The following is an 18,043-nucleotide window of genomic DNA, read 5'->3' as shown; positions in this document are numbered from 1 at the left end:
GCAGATTCTTGACATCTTCACCCAGGGAGACCAGGTTTATGTAATTCTCCAACAGCACATGCAGGTACAAAGCCCTCTGAGCTGGGCTTAGGCATTTCCATTCCTCCTGAGAAAATGCAATAGTCACATCCTGGAATGACAGGCATCCCTGTAACAAAACCACATTTCACCAAGGGAAAATGGTGACAGTTCTTATTCTCAGACTGAGACAGGAGAAAGATGCAAAATTGATTTAGTTGAAATGAGTATTCTGGAAGGCCCACGAATACTTTTGAGCAAGTCATGTATCCATAATGTTGGTTTATATTATTTTCCCATAAGATAGCCTGTAAATCACTAATAGATTCTCATATTTATGGACAATACATGAAACATACAATTAAAATTTAATACTGCCCTGTTTATACGGAGGTGTTAAATATTATGTTATACACACTGGGTGATAGTCAATGTCTAGATAAACTAGAGTGTGAGTAGTATCTTCAAAGAGGACAAAGTCCACAGTGTCTTTTAAAAAGTTCAGACTTTTCAGTTGTGATGAGGATAACAGCAGTAAAAGTTTTGAATACACCCTATATGCTAAGCATTACTCTAAATGATTTATATACATTAACTTGTTATCAACATAACAGCTCACTAGAAATGGATCTGTTCCCATCTTACAGGGGAGAAAACCTGTCACAAACATTGTAAAAAACTTGCCTCAGGTCTAAATCTAAGAGTTGACCCAGTGAACACTGGAACTCAGGTGCTGGGCTTTAGAAATATACCTAAAGAATAAAATAGTTTGGTAACAGAGGCTTGAAAGTACACTGACAAAGTGAGAAAACTTGAAAAATAACCAAGTTTATCGACACTGAATTGCAAAAAAGTTCATTAAATTTGTGCTCGCAAAAATGTGTATAATATGCTACCGTTCTTACCTGTATTTAAATCAAGGCAATAGTGTAAAACAAAATTACAATCATGGAATATATTTAAGATATAATTTTGGTTGCTAAAAGTATAAAACTTATTTATGAAATGGTAATGTCTTTTTAAAAACTATTGACTTGCACATTCATGCAGTATTGCGTATACATACATATAAACCAATTACCTAAAATGAGAGGAGTTGCCCCTTGATGTATTTTTGGATGATTTTATTCATCGTTATTTTAACTCATGCTCTGTTGGCACCTTTGAAACAATAAAAATGTATCAGCTGTACTTAATTTGATTTTTCAAAATTATTTCATAGTAGGCTAGAAAAAAACTGTAGAAGCTGAAAAGAATATAGAATACATGAACTCCAATCTCTACACATTGCTTATTCAAAAATATAAATACCACTTTACCCATTTACATTTACAGTAGATATGTAAACATTAACAAAAGCCAGTTTGTTCTACTCCTAAGTTAGCATATTAGTAGATATTTGAAAAAATTATTGGATAATTAAAAACATGACAAAAACGAGCCCAAAAACGGCAAGTGTGGCTTGGACAATTAGAGGGAGTGTTGTCCTGGGTGCCAGAGGGTCCCAGGTTTGATTCCTGCACATACCTAGGTTGTGGGTTTGGTCTTGGGTCACATTAACGTTTCTCTTTTTTTCTCTCTCTCTTCACCCTGCTTCCCTCTCTCTCAAGTCAATAAATGTATCCCTGGGCAAGGGTCTTTTTAAAATGACAAAAATGAAATTGGGGGCAAAAACTCTCATGAAGTAGGAATGTTTTATCAAATACTTGGTATAGCAAAAACACTGGATCCATTTCCTCTTACATTACAGTGGAAAAAAGGGGCAGATCAGAGCGCCTGATTAGGCAGTAGAATAGAGAAAGGGAGGGGAGAAAACAGATTGAGTGAGGCAGAGAGTCAAAGAGCTGAAATTGTTAAAATTCACATGTCTAAGGATAGAGATTGCAAAAGAGATGAATAGAAAAATATTCCTTGCAAACCATATCTTAAAGAGAGTTGGACTGGCTGTATTCTATGAGACCAGACAGACTGTAAGACAAAAACTGTCACAAAAGACCAAGAACATTATAATGATAAAAGGACCCATTCACCAGAAAATTATAACTATTATAAATATAGATGTATGTTATATTAGACCTCCCAAATATATGAGGTAAACATTGACAGAAATGCAGGTAGAAATTGGACCCAATTTCCAATAATCATAGGAGACTTTACTACTTAGGTTTTACTTATAGGTACAACCAAACACAAGACCAATAAAAATATGAAACATTTGAATAACACTATAGACCCAAGAAACCTAACAGGCATACAGAGAGAGGCATGGCACCCAACCCAGCAGAAAACATTATTCTCAAGCACATATGAACTCATCCTCCATAATAGTCTACAAAACCAATCTTAAAAATATTTTACAAATTGAATTCATAGAAGTATCTAATCACAACGATATAAAACTAGAAACAAATGCAGAAGCAAAACAGAAAAACCTACAAAATATAAAAAATAAAGAATTCATTTTTTAAAAAGAATTTATTGATTTGAGAGAGAGAGAATGGGGGAGAGAGAGAAAGAAACATTGATTGGTTGTTCTACTTATTTGTGCTTTCATTGGTTGATTCTTGCATATGCTCTGACCAGAGATTGAACTTGCAACCTTTGAGTATCAGGACAATGCTCTAACCAACTGAGCAACCCTGCCATGGCAAGAACCCATTCTTAAAAAACCAATAGGTCAAAAAGGAAATAGCAACAAATTTTTTAAAATAATCTGGATAAAAATAAAGATAGAAAACACTAAAATTGACAAAATACAGTGATACCAGCACTAAAAGGTACTGTTAAGTACTTACATTAAAAAAGCAGAAAGATCTCAAATCAAATATCTGCTTATATACCTCAAAAAAACTAAACTAAATTTAATAGAAGGAAATAAGTAAGTAAAAACGATCAGAGCAGCAACAGATAACACAGAGACCAGAAAAATGATATGAAAATCAATAAACCAAGAGTTGGTTTTTTTTGAACAGATTTTAAAAATTACAAACCTTCACCTACACTAAGAAAGAGAAGATTCAAAAATCAGAAATGAAAGAGGAACTATTCCAACTGATGTCACAGAAATTTTTTTAAATTTTATTTATTTTTAGAGAGAGGGAAGAGAAGGTGGAGGGGAGAGAGGGAGAGAAACATCGGTGTGAGAGAGAAACATCTCTTGGTTGCCTCTCCAACTGGGAACCTGGCCTGCAACCCAGGCATGTGCCCTGACTGGGATTTGAACCAGCAGCCTTTTGGTTTGCAGGCCAATGCCCAACCCACTTAGCCACACCAGCCAGGGCTGATGTCACAGAAATTTTTAAAATAATTTTAAGAAAATCATATTAATAATTATATAAAAATTACATAACCTAGAAGATATTGGTAAATTCCTAGGAACACACAAGGAATAATAATGAAAAAAATTAAGTGTCAAAAAAATTATAACTAGACAAATACAAGCAGTAATCAAAAACAGGAAACATCTGTTTAAGATGATTATGGTAAAAGTGAAAATAAATGAGAAAAGATGTGGAGAAATTAGAATGCTGATACGTTGTTGATAGAATGATATAGCCAATGTGCAGAATACTGTGGTAGGGCCTTAAGAACGTCAACTGTGGTATCCAGTAATGCCACTCCTAGACAAAAGCACAAATGAATTGAAAAACAATAGTCACATACTTGTACACAAAAGTTCACAGCAGCACTATTACCATTAGCCAAAAGCTGGAGTCTACTGTAAATATCCTTCAACCAATGAATGAATAAATACAATGTGATATAGTCATACAATGGAATATTATTCAGCCATAAAAAGAAATGTAATCCTGATACACACTACCCCATGGATCAACCAAAAACATCATTGTACCTGAAAAAAATCGGACAAAAAAGGTCACATTTCACACCATTCCACTTACACGTAATGTCTAGAATAGGTAAATCCATAAAGAGAAAGCATATTAGTGGTTTCCAGGGAGTGGGAGAAAGAGTGAAAGGGGAGTAATTCATTAGTGGGGAAAGGGTTTCTTTTGCGGCTGATAAAAATATTTTAGAACTACCTGCCATATTTGTACAACATCGTGAATGTACTAAATGCCCCTGAATTGTACTTTAACATGGCTAACCTTATATTAATTTCATTCCATTAAAAATAGTGACTCAATTTGTGGATGAGAGTTTGCATTTTATAAACACAATTGGCAGTGGAACACACACACAATAATATAAATTAGAGTTACTTTTTCTCAGTTTTTTTTTTCTCAGTCTTTCATTTCCTTGAAAATCTCTAAGTGTCAATTGTGGTGAGCTATATTTTAATATTGTAACACCCTTGAATATACACTGATAATATGTTTCTGGAAAATATAGTAAGTGAAGCAGAATACCTCTATGACATGAGTGTGGAATGTAATGAAAATTTACAGGAACAAGGCCCAACTGATTAAAGGCTCCACTTCAACAGCCAATAATCTATAACAGAGAAAGATCAGGTCCTTCATTTTCCAAAGCAGAGAGAAGCTAAGAAGAAAGGGGGAGTTTCCAGATGAAATGTGATGGTTTTTGCACATCTCTCAACAAATCCCTCCATGACCCTTATTAATGATAAAGGGAAAAAACATTCACTTTATGGTGCAGAGAGCACTTCAGCCAAGTGAGTACCAGGTGAACTGCAACAATGGAAATGTGGTGATTGAGGCACACGGAAGGACATGTCATCGCTGCTGTGACTTTACTGGCAAAAGTACATAAATAAGGAAATTGCCCTGGCCAGGTGGTTTAGTTGGTTGGAGCATCATCCTGTACACCGAAAGGGTGCGGGTTTAATTCCCGATCAGGGCACATACCTGTGTTGCGGGTTCGATCCCCAGTCAGGGCGTGTAGGGAGGCAACCCAATCGATGTTTTTCTTTTCTTCTCTTTATTTAGTTTTAGAGAGAGGGGTATGAAAGGAGAAAGAGAGGGAGAGAAACATCGATGTGTAAAGAGAAACATCGATCACTTGCCTCTTGCACATGCCCCAACTGGGGACCTGGTTGCAATCCAGACATGTGCCCCGATGGGGAATCAGAACGGCGACTTTTTGCTTTGCAGGGTGATGCTTAGCCAGCCGAGCCACACCACTCAGGGCCGAATCAATGCTTCTCCCTCACATTAGTGTTTCTCTCTCTCCCTACCCTTTCCCCTCCCTTTTTTTCCTTTCCAAAAATCAATAGTAAAAAATATCCTCAGGTGAGGATTAAGAGATTTTTTTAAATACATAAATAATAATCTGAAATCCGATCACCAAAAAACATTAGTTTTATGCAAATATCAATCCATATGTACCTCTCACGTTCTGTAACTCTAATAGTGCATTCTATTAAATGGCAAGTCTTCTTACTAATCTAGCGAGCAAGTCTCTTCAAAGTACTCTTCTTTGTCAGAACTGTCTGAGCTATTTTTATCACTACTGTCGTCCTGGTTAAATGAGCATTTTCTTAATCCCGATCCACAGAGGTGATGCTGCAGCCACATGAACCTAAAATCTGCAGGTCCCTTCTTCACTGATACCCGAGCCTCTGAGTCCATCCCAACAGGGATGTTGGACGTGGGCGCCTTCCCAAGTTGATCTGTCATCACTGAGGGCATGTGTTCAGTGTTTGGAGGTCATTAACTCTGGCAGGACTTCATGCCCTCTGGGAGCCTGGATGGAGAATGCAGAGAAGGTTCTGGGACAAAGGAGAGACGTATATAAACTGCTGACCTTGACAATCATAGGAAGAAAAGGGAAAAAAGTAAGTAACCAAAACAACTTCACTAGGCAAGAACATCAGAAGGAGAGAATTAAAGGTTGCAGGTTCTAAACCCACTGCTCTTAGGAGGAAAAGCAAACACGGCCTCTAACCCAGGACACATTGTTTACCTGAGAAGCAGCCGTGTCGTCCTGCTCTTCCTCCTGCTCCTGCTCAGGGCTGGGCTCCGGAGTCAAGTCTGCATTTTGAGAATGTGCCGTCAGAAGCCTCAGCACAGCCCTTTTATCTGTTCCCACCACACTCACAGGCACAAAACACTGGAAATGCTGAAAAGGCCACTTTCTCCCGTCCTTTATCAAAAGAGAGCTCCCACATGGACACTTCCCGGCTTTTTCCTTCTTTTCAGCTGCTCTCTCCCCCCCCACAGATATCCACAAACTCCTACAGAGGTGAGAACGTACACTGCTCTCCTGAACCCCAAACCCAGTAGAGCGCCCCACTCTCATAGGTGCTTTCGGGAGCCCTCCTGCTAATCCCTGGGCTCGACTAAGCATCCCTTGGAGCCCCTCCTTAAACAGTGGTGCTCCACCCAGAGCAGTTATCCCACCTTGTGGAGGAGCACTCAGCTGGTAGAACTTCTTAAAACTCCTCAAGTGACGTAGGAGGAACCCAGAGGGGAACACTTCAGCTTTAATGAACACGCAGATCCCTTGGGGAACCGGGTTCCCCTCTAAGTTACGGTCCTGCAGGTCAGCAGTGAGGCCCATAAATGGGATATTCGTCTCGTTCCCTCCTGGGGCCCGTGTTGCTCCCTCAGAGCTGTTTTCAGTAGTGCTTCTTTGTATCTCCCTGTCATTGATTTTTCAAAATGCCAGTGTAGAATAGAACCTAAAGATAGGTGGATAGGAGGATACAGAACGGGAGTTTAGACTAGTCGTCCGGAGGATTTTTTTCATTGTTGTGTAATTAACTTCTTGTTGTAAATGGGTAGGAAATATTTGAAATGATAAGTGCCTGGGAGTTTTCCAAAGTGAATGGACATTGTACTTCCCTTTCAGCAATATATGAGCGTTCTAATTCCTCCACTGACATTGGGTGTCCTTTTTTAAAATTAAGCCACTAGGAAATATGAAGTGGTGTTGAGTATGGTCTTCCTGGTGATTCAAACAAAGGCCTTTTGAAAATGTGACATAAATCGTGAGAGAAAGAGAGAGGGTGAAATAGTATTATGCCTTAAAAAAGAAATTCCTTCCATAAGCAACAAAATGGATGAAGCTTGAGGACCTTATCTAAGTGAAATAAACCAGACGCATGAACACAGAGATTGCATGGTCTTATTTATATCTAGATTCTAAAGTGTCAAACTCATTAAAAGCAGAGAGGAGAATGGTGTTGCCAAGGGCTAAGGGTGGTGGAAATTGGGAGACGTTGGCCAAGAGGTTCAAAGTTTCAGTTATGCAGGGTGAGTAAGTTCTGGAGATCGAATGTGCAGCAGGGAGACCACAGATAATGATACCGTGCTGTGTATTTAAATTTGCTAAGAGAGTATTTCTTAAATGTTCTCCCCACACATACTCTTGTCTTTGCAAAGCCTGCCCAACAGAAATTCCCAAAGTTGATATAATTTTAATCTATTTAAGACCCTTGTGTCCGGCCCTGGCTGGTGTGGCTGAGTGGATTGAGTGCCCGTCTGCAAACCAAAGGGTCGCCAGTTCAATTCTCAGCCAGGGCACATCCCTGGGTTGCAGGCCAGGTCCCCAGCAGGGGGCATGTGTAATGCAACCACATCTGGATGTTTCTCTCCCTCTCTTTCTCCCTTCCTTCCTCTCTCTAAAAATAAATAAAATATTTTTAAAAAAAGACCCTGTGTCTGTTTCATAACATAAAAATAACAAGTAATTTAATGTAAAACGAGTTTTCTTGGAAAAATCAGAAGGTATTTTATTCTTAAGGTCAAGGAACTTACTAATACAAATAATAATAACAGAAACTCTTGTGTACATAGATGTCCTACCCGGGTGACTCAAAACTCACACAATAGAGAAAGGGAACTGTCTGTCCCACATGAAACCAAAGTCCCCTGTAAAACATCCCTTCCTTCGAGTTACCCCAGCGTCCTGAGTTCAACCGTTTAACTACTTGCTCTACCAGCAGCGTCCAACGTGTGGCTCACGGGCTACATGCGGCCCAGGACGGCTCTGAATGTGGCTCAGCACAAAATCGTAAATTTACTTAAAATCGTTTTTTTCCTCATTGGTTTTTGTTGGTGTTTGTGTATTTAATGTATGGCCCAACACAACTCTTCTTCCTCCAGTGTGGCCCAGAGACGCCAAAAGGTTGGACACCCCTATGACTAAACACTCCCGAATAGCAGGGACCATGACTGCTCCATCTGTTTTTCAACGACCATATAAAGCGGAAACGATTACTCTACGAGCTTGCATCTCTTCACCAAAGCACCAGGGAACTGAACGGACTCCCACTGGGTTCCTACCTGAGACATCCCACAAGGGAATATTACAATAGGCCAGATTGTAAAATCAGGGTTCGCTTTGCCCCTTGAGATCGAGGAACACAGTGGGAAGACTAGAGACTTCCGGTGGGTGGGTGTGGTAGAGAGCACAGGAAGAAGAAAACACAGGGCGAAGATGGCAGGTGGGTAAGGTGTGGTTGCAGAGAACAAGGTGCATGTGGGGTTGAGGGTACAGGGAGGAGCCTGTGAGGCTAAAATGCACACAGGGTTAGGGTTCAGTGGGGTAATAGTCACTGCAGAGTATAAGGGCACAAGGGGGCAACATATAAGAAAATGAAGAGGACGGAATGTCAGGTGTCAGGAAGCAAGAGTCATAAAGGGGAGGAGTGGGAACTGGTGCAGGGGGTCATGGGCACAGGTGGGTAAATGCACTGGAGACACTGTCAAAGGCGTGGCGGTGCAGGACCTGGGGGCTGACTGTGGTCCATGGCAGAGGGAGAGGGTACAGGGAGGAAACGGGGCTTGGAGGATAAATGGACACAGGTGGACAAAATGGGCACGGGACACAAGAGGGACTCAGGAGACGGAGGAGGTATCAGGGGGTGCTGGAGAGCTGAAGGTCCCAGGCAAGCAAATTGGAATTACAGAGTTAGGGAGTAACAGGGCGCAGTTATAAAAGCACAGGGGAGATAGGACATGCTCCACATGGGAGGGCTGGCAAGAGGAAGGGTGGAATAATTGGTCTGGGGTCCCTGAAATGGGGGATCATATATAGGGAAGCAGACAAGTTTGGGGGAGAACAACTCAGAGCCTGTTCTCTCCTCTTCGGGGATGCCAGGTACAGAGAGTGATCTTGGGGAACCTTGTTTATCTGTGCCTGATACTTAGCCATGGAGATGAATGCGTGCAAGCTGTCCTCATACCAAGCTCTGCTTGTGTCTTTCAGAACTTCCATGCCCCAAACCTGATATAATGAAAATCCTTTTATTTACTGTAGCATTTCTAAAATATAGAACCTGCTTTATTGTAAGAAAATAAAACAGCAACACACATTATACCTGAAGTATTCCTTTTTCCTTGCTTCTCCCTTATAAGAAGCCATCCCAAGAGGTGACTGTTAGTACTAGTTTTGTGGATATATTGTAATATATTCTTTTTTTCATTTTTAATTTTTTATTGTATTTTTGCCATTACCATTTAGTCCCCTTACACCACCCTCCCCCTCCCAATCATCACATTGTTGTCCATGTTCACGAGTCCTTTTTCCTTTTTGCTCAATCCCTCCTGTGAAGACATCTACACATTACCATCGTACGATCCAAGTAATTTAATAGTATTTTTATTGAGCAAACCTAAAAGCATATTTAAAAATCTCAAAAGCATTTGCCCAGCGCTTGCCATGTTTTAAGCACTGTACCAGGCACTTGACTAAGAACCCATTTTCTCCTTATAATGGCACTGTGGTGGGCACTCTTCATATAATGTCCATTTTACAGATGAGGGAAGTGACACATTGAGTGTAATCACTTACCCAATGTCACACAAGCAGTGACTGTATGAGGATTCCAACTTGGACCACCTGTCCCCAGAGTTTCTGTCACCTCTTCACTTTATGCCTTCATAATGTACATGTAGATACACTGGTATAAGCATGGAGTTCTGGAATGTCGCACCAGAAACTATGGTTAAGAGTCTGCTGAGCCCTGGTGGGTATGGCTCAGTTCATCGGAGCATTGTCACAGACTAAAAGGATGAAGGTTTGATTTCCAGTCAGGGCACATACCTATGTTGCGGGTTTGATCCCTCGTCGGGGCATATGTGGGGAGCAATCAATCAGGGGTGTCGAACCCGCAGCCCGTGGCCCGCATGCAGCCTAGGATGGCTGTGAATGTGGCCCAACACAAAACTGTACATTTACTTAAAACATTATGGTATTTTTTTGTGATTACGTGTTGCAATATATTTAATGGGTGGCCCAAGACAACTCTTCTTCCAGTGTGCCACAGAGATGCCAAAAGTTTGGATACTCTAGAACAAACATTTATAAATATCACTTAAATGGAAAATTTTGGAACACAAGTATTACGAGACAATACTTATTACTAATTCTTCAATGACAAATGCAGGGAGTACAAAACATTCTATATGAAGTAACATTTGAAGAAAACTAAATGTTCTCTGCCCTGGCTGGTGTGGCTCAGTAGATTGAGTGCCAGCCAGCAAACCAAAGGGTCACCAGTTTGATTCCCAGTCTAGGGTATATGCCTTGGTTGCAGGCCAGGTCCCTAGTGCGGAACGTGTGAGAAGCAACCACACATCAATGTTTCTCTCCTCTCTTTCTCCCTTCCTTCCCCTTTATCTAAAAATAAATTTTAAAAAAATGTTCTCAGCCTATTTGACACTAGTCATACTTAACTTTTAAATGTTTACTTTCAGTCATCATGTACTTTTAAAAAATGGGAAAATAGCCTTGGCCAGGAGGACATTTCTGCCCTGGCTGGGTGGCTCAGTTGGTTGGAGCATCATCCCATGTACCGAAATGATGAGGGTTCAAACCCCAGTCTGTGTGTGTGCAGGAGGCAGCTGATTGATGTTTCTCTCGCACATCGATGTTTCTCTCTCTCTCTCTCTCTGCCCCCACTCTTTCTTTCTCTCTAAAAAAGTCAATAAAAATATCCTCAGGTAAGGATTATAGAACTAATAAAAGGTGAGAAAATATAAGTAATGGAAAACAGAAACTGTTATGGTGCCACATCTTGTGGAAAGCCACTGTTAGCACTTGGTGTGGGCACATGCATCCCTCCCATGTTATTTTCCATGGAAACTCCATTATGCATATATTGCTTTAAAAAAACCCCTCTGATTATCTCTAAATATTCTATTATCATTTGCTTTATTTCTTTTATAGGTCAAAAACTACTTTATTTCTGTTAGGGGTCATAAACTACTTTGGGAACCATCTAACATGTATTATGGCGTTACTTAAGTCTTCAGTCTTTCCTCACCAGAATTACTCCATTTCATTGTTGTGTAATTGGCCTGTTTCCACTTGACTTTCAACCAAAGGTGTAAGGAGAATATTCTCATCTTCTTCCTGGAGTAACTGATAAAATTAAACCCTGAGAAAACTGTCAAATCATAGAGGGTCCTCTAATGGGTAGACTGAGTGTCCCCAGCTCCCCAGCAGAACTGAGCCAATGGAGATGAGGACTCTATCTTTGCGATCTTAGAAAAGGAAAAAACTTCTTCAAAAAAACAAACAAAGGAGGAAATGACAAATTAGGTTATACTAGAATTAAGGGTTTTTCCTCATCAAAAAAGCCCCTAAAGAGAGAGATCACTATTAGATAATTAGATTAATAGAACAAACACCAAGAATAGATTCATATTCTGCATATATAAATATCTTCTATAAATCAATAGGAGAAACATTGGCAACACAACTGAAAAAAAGGGGGTAGAATAAACAAACACGTTCAAACAGTGTTTACTCAATGACTAGTAAACATGTGAAAAGATATTCAAGTTGCATACCGTCAAGAAAATAAAGTCACTACCTGATACCATCACACAATAACCAGAATGCTAAAGCGAACATGAGACAATGTGTTGACAAGAATGCGAATAAACTAAGAACCTCATCAACTACTGTTGGGTACCATTCATGCATACATTATGGAAACCTGGCATCTCCTGAAACTAAACAGATAGGCATACCTTGTTTCATCACACCTTGCTTTATCACACTCTGCAGTTACTGTGTTGTTTTGTTTTGTTTTATATAAATGAAGGTTTGTGGCAACTCTGTGTTGAGCAAGTCTATTGGTGCCCTTTGCTGATGGGTGAGCAAAGAAAGTGGTTTCTTGAGATGGAAGCTACTCCTGGTGAAGATGCTGTGAAGAATGTTGAAATGACAACAAACGCATTTTGAATATTACAGAAACCTAATTAATTGACAAGCAGCAGCAAAGTTCGAGGGGACTGACTCCAATTTTGAAAGGTCCACCGTGGGTGAAACGCCGCTAAACAGCATTGTGTGCCGCCCTGGCTGGTGCGGCTCAGGGGACTGAGCGCCAACCTGCAAACCAAAGGGCTGCTCGTTCGATTCCCAGTGCAGGGCACAGGCCTGGGTTGTGGGCTAAGTCCCTAATGGGGGACACGCGAGCGGCAACCACACATGGACGTTTCTCTCCCTCTTTCTCCCTCCCTTCCCCTCTCCAAAAGTAAATAAATACAATCTTTTAAAAAAATACATAAATAGCATCTCATGCTACAGAGAAACTGGTCATGAAAAAAGAGCCGACCAATGAAGCAGACCTGACTTTGTCTTACTGTAAGAACCACCACAACCACCTGGCCTTCAGCCATCAGCATGGACGTAAGATCCTCCACCAGCAAAAAGATTATGACTCACTGAAGACTCAGATAAATGGTTAGCATTTCTTGGCAATACAGTGGATTTTTTAAAGTCCTCACCCAAGGATATGTTTTTATTGATTTTAGAGAGAGAGGAGGGGAGAGAGATCGGTCACCTCCCATATGCTCCTAACTGGGGATCACACCTGCAACCTGGGTACGTGCCTTGACAGGGAATCAAACCTACAACTTTTTGGTGTATGGGATGATGTTCCAACCAACTGAGCCACCCAGCCAAGGCTACATCAATAACGTGTTTTAAACTAAAGTATATACATTGTATTTTTATATATAATGCTTTTGCATACCTACTAGACTATAGTATATTATAAACATAACTTTTACATGCATTGCAAAACCAAAAATTTGGTGTGACTCACTTAATTTTGATATTTACTTTATTGCAATGGTCTGGAACCAAACCCACAAGATCTCTGAAGTGTGCCTGTAAATCTCTGACACAGCAATATCATTACCATATAAAAGAAATTTCTACACATCACCTCTTAACACATTCTAGAGCCCTGGCTGGTGTGGCTCAGTTGGCTAAATGCTGGCCTGTGAATCAAAAGTTCACTGGTTCAATTCCTGGTTAGGGCACATGGCCACGTTGTAGGCCAGGTCCCCAACTGGAGGCGTGTGAGAGGCAACTGATCAGTGTTTCTCTCCCTCCTTCTCCCTCACTTTCCCTCTCTCTAAGAAATAAATTTTTTTAAAAACCACATTCTAGAATTTACATATATGCACCATTCCTCATAGCGCAAAACAGAAATCACTCATATGTGCTTTATTAGTATGCTGATTAAATTGTTTGATTTTCACACAATGAAATTCTGTCACCAGTGCAAACGGATAATCGATACCACCATGCAATATCAGAAATGCTATATGGAAGTTTAGAATACAAAATACAAAATATATATTATACCATTTATATAACATAGGTATAGAAATAGGTTCAAAATAGGTAAAGATATTTGGATGTTAAATGTTAAAATAGAGGTCACCATTAGCGATAGTGACTGGGAGCAGCCACAAAAAAGGGAGGCGTCCATCAAGCTGACCATGTTCCGTGGTTTGATGTAGGAATTGCATGTAGAGATATGTTCAGTTTGTGAAATTTCATTGAGCTTTCCATGAATGACATGTGAATATATATTGTTTAAATACATACCTGCAATAACAGAGAAAGTTGAAAAGTGCGGAAGATAGATGCACGTGGCCAAGGGAGTTGCCTGCATGGAGGAGCTTATTGTCTGCATATCCTCGCCTGACCAGCAAACTGGCCGGCGGGGAGGCGGAACGCCACCAAGAGATGAGTGTTATTCTATGTATGGTACTTCCTTGAGGGCTCTTAAGAACTGGCTTTAGTAACTAGATTAATGTTTGTCCCTGCAGTCTTGATAATTAACAGGTCAGGTGGTTCTCATATTAGTTTGCATGCTTTGTACTGTTTAAGCCCGCTACTAAAATAGATGCTTTCCCTCGGTTCGGGGCTTAGTCGGTCACGTCCGCTCAGTCCCCGACTGCTCATCGCATTCAGTCTCCTGCCTCTTCAGTTTGTTGTGGCATCAGTAACATGACAGAAAGGGCTTGAATAATGTCATTATTCTCTTATACTGTCAAGGTAGAAGGTAAAAGTACTAACTTCAAGCCCTTGTTGGGTAGCTCGGTTGGAGTGTCATCCCAATCCGCAAAGGTTGTGGCTTCAAACCCCAGTCAGGGCACATTTAAGAAGCAATCAATGAATGCATAAATGAGTAGAACAACAAATCAATGTTTCTCTCTCTCTCTCTCTCTCTTAAATCAATTAAAATTTTTAGCCCTGGCCGGTGTGGCTCAGTCGATTGAGCACCAGCCTGTGAACCAAAGGGTTGTTGGTTTGATTCCCAGTCTGGGCACATGCCTGGGTTGTGGCCCAGGTCCCCAATGCGGGGGCGCACGAGAGGCAACCACACATTGGTGTTTCTCTCCCTCTCTTTCCCTCTCTAAAAATAAATAAATAAAATCTTAAAAAATACAAATAAAAAAGTATTAACTTCACATCATGACTATTTTTTTAAAGTATACTGCAATACTTAAGTTAAGGAGATGCTGAAAATACAACCCCCCAAAACAGGCAATAAGTGCAACAATTTTGAAAGTTAATACAGAAAAAATAAGAAAACAGAACAGGTGTCATGGAGAACACACAATAAATTGGTAACATTAATCCCAAATATATCCGTTATTATTTTAAACACATATATATTAATTGCTCCTGTTAAAGTCAAATATTGACTACATTCAAAAAAGGTTTTTTTTTTTCAAGAGACAACTGAACGTAAGAGTTAAAGTAGAAAAGTGAAAGACACATTCCTTGTCATTTTCAACAATAAACTGGGAAGGCCAGAGAAATACCAGATAAAGTAGACATGAAGTTTAGAGTAGCTTGTCATAATTAGTATTATGAGTACATTTTTAATTGGGTTCACTGGGGTGACACAGGTGAGCACAACCATCCATGTTTCAAGCGCACAACTCAACGAAACATCGTCTGCACACTGCGCTGTGCGCCCATCGCCCCAAGCAGCCTCTTTCCAAGCCCTTCCTCTCCTCCTCTGCCCGCCTCCACCTACCGCCCAACCCCCTCCCTCTGGCCATCACCACACCGATGTCTGTGTCTATGGGCCATGCATATGTGTTTCATTTGCTTAATCCCTTCACCTTCCTTCACCCAGACCCCCAACCCCCGCCCCTCTGACAGCTACCAGTCTGTTCCCTGTATCCATGCCTCTGGTACTATTTTTCAGTTTATTTTGTTCATTAGATTCCACCTGTAAGTGTTCATCATTGTCTTTTTCTGACTGGCTTATTTCACTTGGCATGTAAGTACATTTTTAAACATACACTTTTCCAGAATTATTGCTTGGGCACTAAGAATCTAATTGTGTGTATACACATATATCTTTATTTATATATCCATCTACCTGTTTATGGATCTATGTGTGTGGGTATATACATACACTTTTATGTATACAAATAGATATAATGTGTGGTGAATGAGTGAGTGAACTACTGAATATTCTGGAAAAACATGTAATATACTTCTTTCTGAAAAGATTAGGAGGGTTTTATATTTCTTATCCAGGCAAAGCAGAGCCAGGAGGCCCTGGAGTCAAAGTGCATGAGAACAAGAGGGCTGAGAGCTGGGAAACACAGAGCAGAGAGAGAGGACACCTTCACCGTCACCTGACTGAGCTTATTTAAAAGAACCACACTAACTTGAAAGGCGGAGGAGAGGGTGTTACAAAAGACAAAGGTGCTCACCAGGACAAGGATGTTCTGGGTGGCTCTGGACTCAGGGGAGGATTGGGAGGTGACACGGGACCTGCGAACGTGTTGGACCCTCTGCTTGTGTCTGTACAGGATGGAGACCATGAAGCCGCTGGCCCAGAACATGAGCACAAAATAAACAACATCAATGAACAATAGCAATGCTACGTACAATGAGTCTGTGCTTTGCCATGATGAACAACAGAATAGAATACATAGTCTCTTTGGCTTGTGATGTTCGTGTTCCTTTGCTTGCCCACCACACAAAGAGGGAGCACGGTATTTATCAGTGTGGTAAAGATCCAAAACAGGGCAGCGGAGGGGTCGACGTCCCTGGGAGCTTTCACGCTAAGCCTGCCCACCTGGAGTTCATGGGGCTGATGGCGATGGCCTGGAAGAGGCCTAGGAGGCAGGTGGTGCCAATGGAGGTGGCTCTGGCCATTCTTTGAACATGGAAAATGAGCATACATTCAGTGGCACTGGGGAGACGTCTCACCCCAAAGGCTACCATTATATGGGGGACTCCTTTAGACAGAATGACCAAGAAGTTGGCTATTATCAGGTGCCGGATAATCAAATCTGTGCACCTTAAACTGTGCCCAGTGAAGTGAAGGAAGAGATAATGGTAAGAAAGAGAGAAATTCCCCAGGATTCCAAATACAACCTGCGATAAGAAGACCAATCCTATCGTCAGGTCCCGGGTGGCCATCCTATTGCCGGTGGCTGATCTTTGTGTTCTCAGCCCCGGCGCCTGTGTGGGAATAAAATACAGGGGCTACATTTAGAGGGTTGTTTGAATCTCAATATTCTCTGTTCACTGTTCTCCCTTACATATTTCTAGGCTCTCTTTAATTTTTTTCGTCTTTTTTTCTTTTTAGTTGTTTCTCTTTATTAAGAGATTTCCAAGGACTGACTTTATAACCTTCAGAGAAAACTTACAATGAATGCACGGATCACTGCTATGAGGAGAGTATCCATGCGGTAACTTCTTTATTCTTCACAAAGCTACGAGGCACACATTACTATTATTTTAATTATAAAGGTAAGGGAAATTTAGACATTACAATTACTTTAATCATTTAATTATAAAGATAAGGGGAACTTAGGTAAATAGAGGTTAAGTGAATTGTCTACAGTCAGACCCTGGTTAGGGGCAGAGCGGAAACTTGCGGATGCCTGGGCTGGTCCCAAGCGCAGTGCATCACGCCAACAAGCTGCCCTAAAAAGCCAGTCAGCCGAGCTCCTCGGATAATCCAGACGTACAGTTCGTGCAGTTTTTACTTGGCCTTTTGGTTGTAACTTTATAATTTTGATTCTGATGAGTTTCCATTTTACAGGTACAGATTTTCAGTAAGCCAAGAGCAACTGTGGATGTATATTTCGAGTTCTTAATAAACGTACGTGCACGGACTGAACTTAGCACTGCAGGAACCTGCCCCAGGACACGCTGCATCGGATGAAGAGAAGAATGGCTTGAGAGCAGGAAGGCGGAAGAAAGATGCATTTGCTTTTGTGCCAGGGAAAAAATTCAACGGCACCGATCACAGAAAACTACTGAAAATGCCCTACCCAAAATTATGGGACGTAAAACAATACTGAATGATAAAATAGCATGTGGTGTAAAGTAAACTATTATTCTATTCAGATCACACACTTATGTACTTATTAACATCAAAGTTAGTCAAACTACTTGCAGTGAAGCATGGGTTTTGAGAAATAATGAAACTTTTGAGACATGCATAAAATGGAATCTCTAGGGCATGGAATAGTGCACACTTTATAAACTGCAACAGCATCTTTTGATATTAGAATTTTTTTTAAAAAAAAAATGGGTCTCCCTAAACAGTAGAGCACAAGGTAAGTTCAGTTTTTGACACCTATTTTCTGGAATTCCTAGTTAAGTGATCCTTTTCTAAGTGGTTTCCCTACCTTGAAGAGGGAATTACCCCTACAACGAAAATGGACCACGGGTATTTTTAATAGAGACACAATTACTGTCTCCATTAATTGCTTCAGACACCAGTTAGACAAAGCATTTCTGTCCCAGTAATTTTAATTCAAATACTGATTCCGCACAGTATTACGTGGTCCTTATAGACTTGCCC

General features: G+C 40.6%; 1 protein-coding gene across 1 annotated transcript; it reads right to left on the bottom strand.

Annotated features, from left to right (window-relative positions):
* Positions 1-3,862: 3,862 nt before the first annotated feature.
* On the bottom strand, positions 3,863-16,647 carry LOC129081604 (vomeronasal type-1 receptor 3-like). Its single transcript, XM_054587272.1, has 5 exons — positions 16,301-16,647; positions 15,888-16,122; positions 6,342-6,477; positions 5,905-5,972; positions 3,863-3,871 (listed from the first exon to the last, which is right to left on the bottom strand). Exons 1-5 carry the CDS (start codon positions 16,645-16,647, stop codon positions 3,863-3,865), a joined length of 795 nt encoding a protein of 264 aa, XP_054443247.1.
* Positions 16,648-18,043: the final 1,396 nt, after the last annotated feature.

Source organism: Pteronotus mesoamericanus, unplaced genomic scaffold (genome assembly GCF_021234165.1).
Source record: "Pteronotus mesoamericanus isolate MK-2021 breed Mesoamerican mustached bat unplaced genomic scaffold, CSHL_Meso_final scaffold_1135, whole genome shotgun sequence".
Lineage (NCBI taxonomy): Eukaryota > Metazoa > Chordata > Mammalia > Chiroptera > Mormoopidae > Pteronotus > Pteronotus mesoamericanus.
Note: the sequence above shows the minus strand (reverse complement) of the source record. Positions and strands in the feature narration are given on the sequence as shown.

Excerpts from the sequence above, each read along its gene's own strand:
- LOC129081604 (XM_054587272.1), bottom strand. The coding sequence starts at position 16,647 with ATGGCCACCCGGGACCTGACGATAGGATTGGTCTTCTTATCGCAGGTT. Across the intron at positions 6,478-15,887 it reads CCCTCTCCTCCGCCTTTCAA|GACCGTAACTTAGAGGGGAA; the intron begins GTTAGTGTGGTT and ends GCTGACCTGCAG. Across the intron at positions 5,973-6,341 it reads GCTGAGTGCTCCTCCACAAG|ACTTGACTCCGGAGCCCAGC; the intron begins GTGGGATAACTG and ends CTCAAAATGCAG.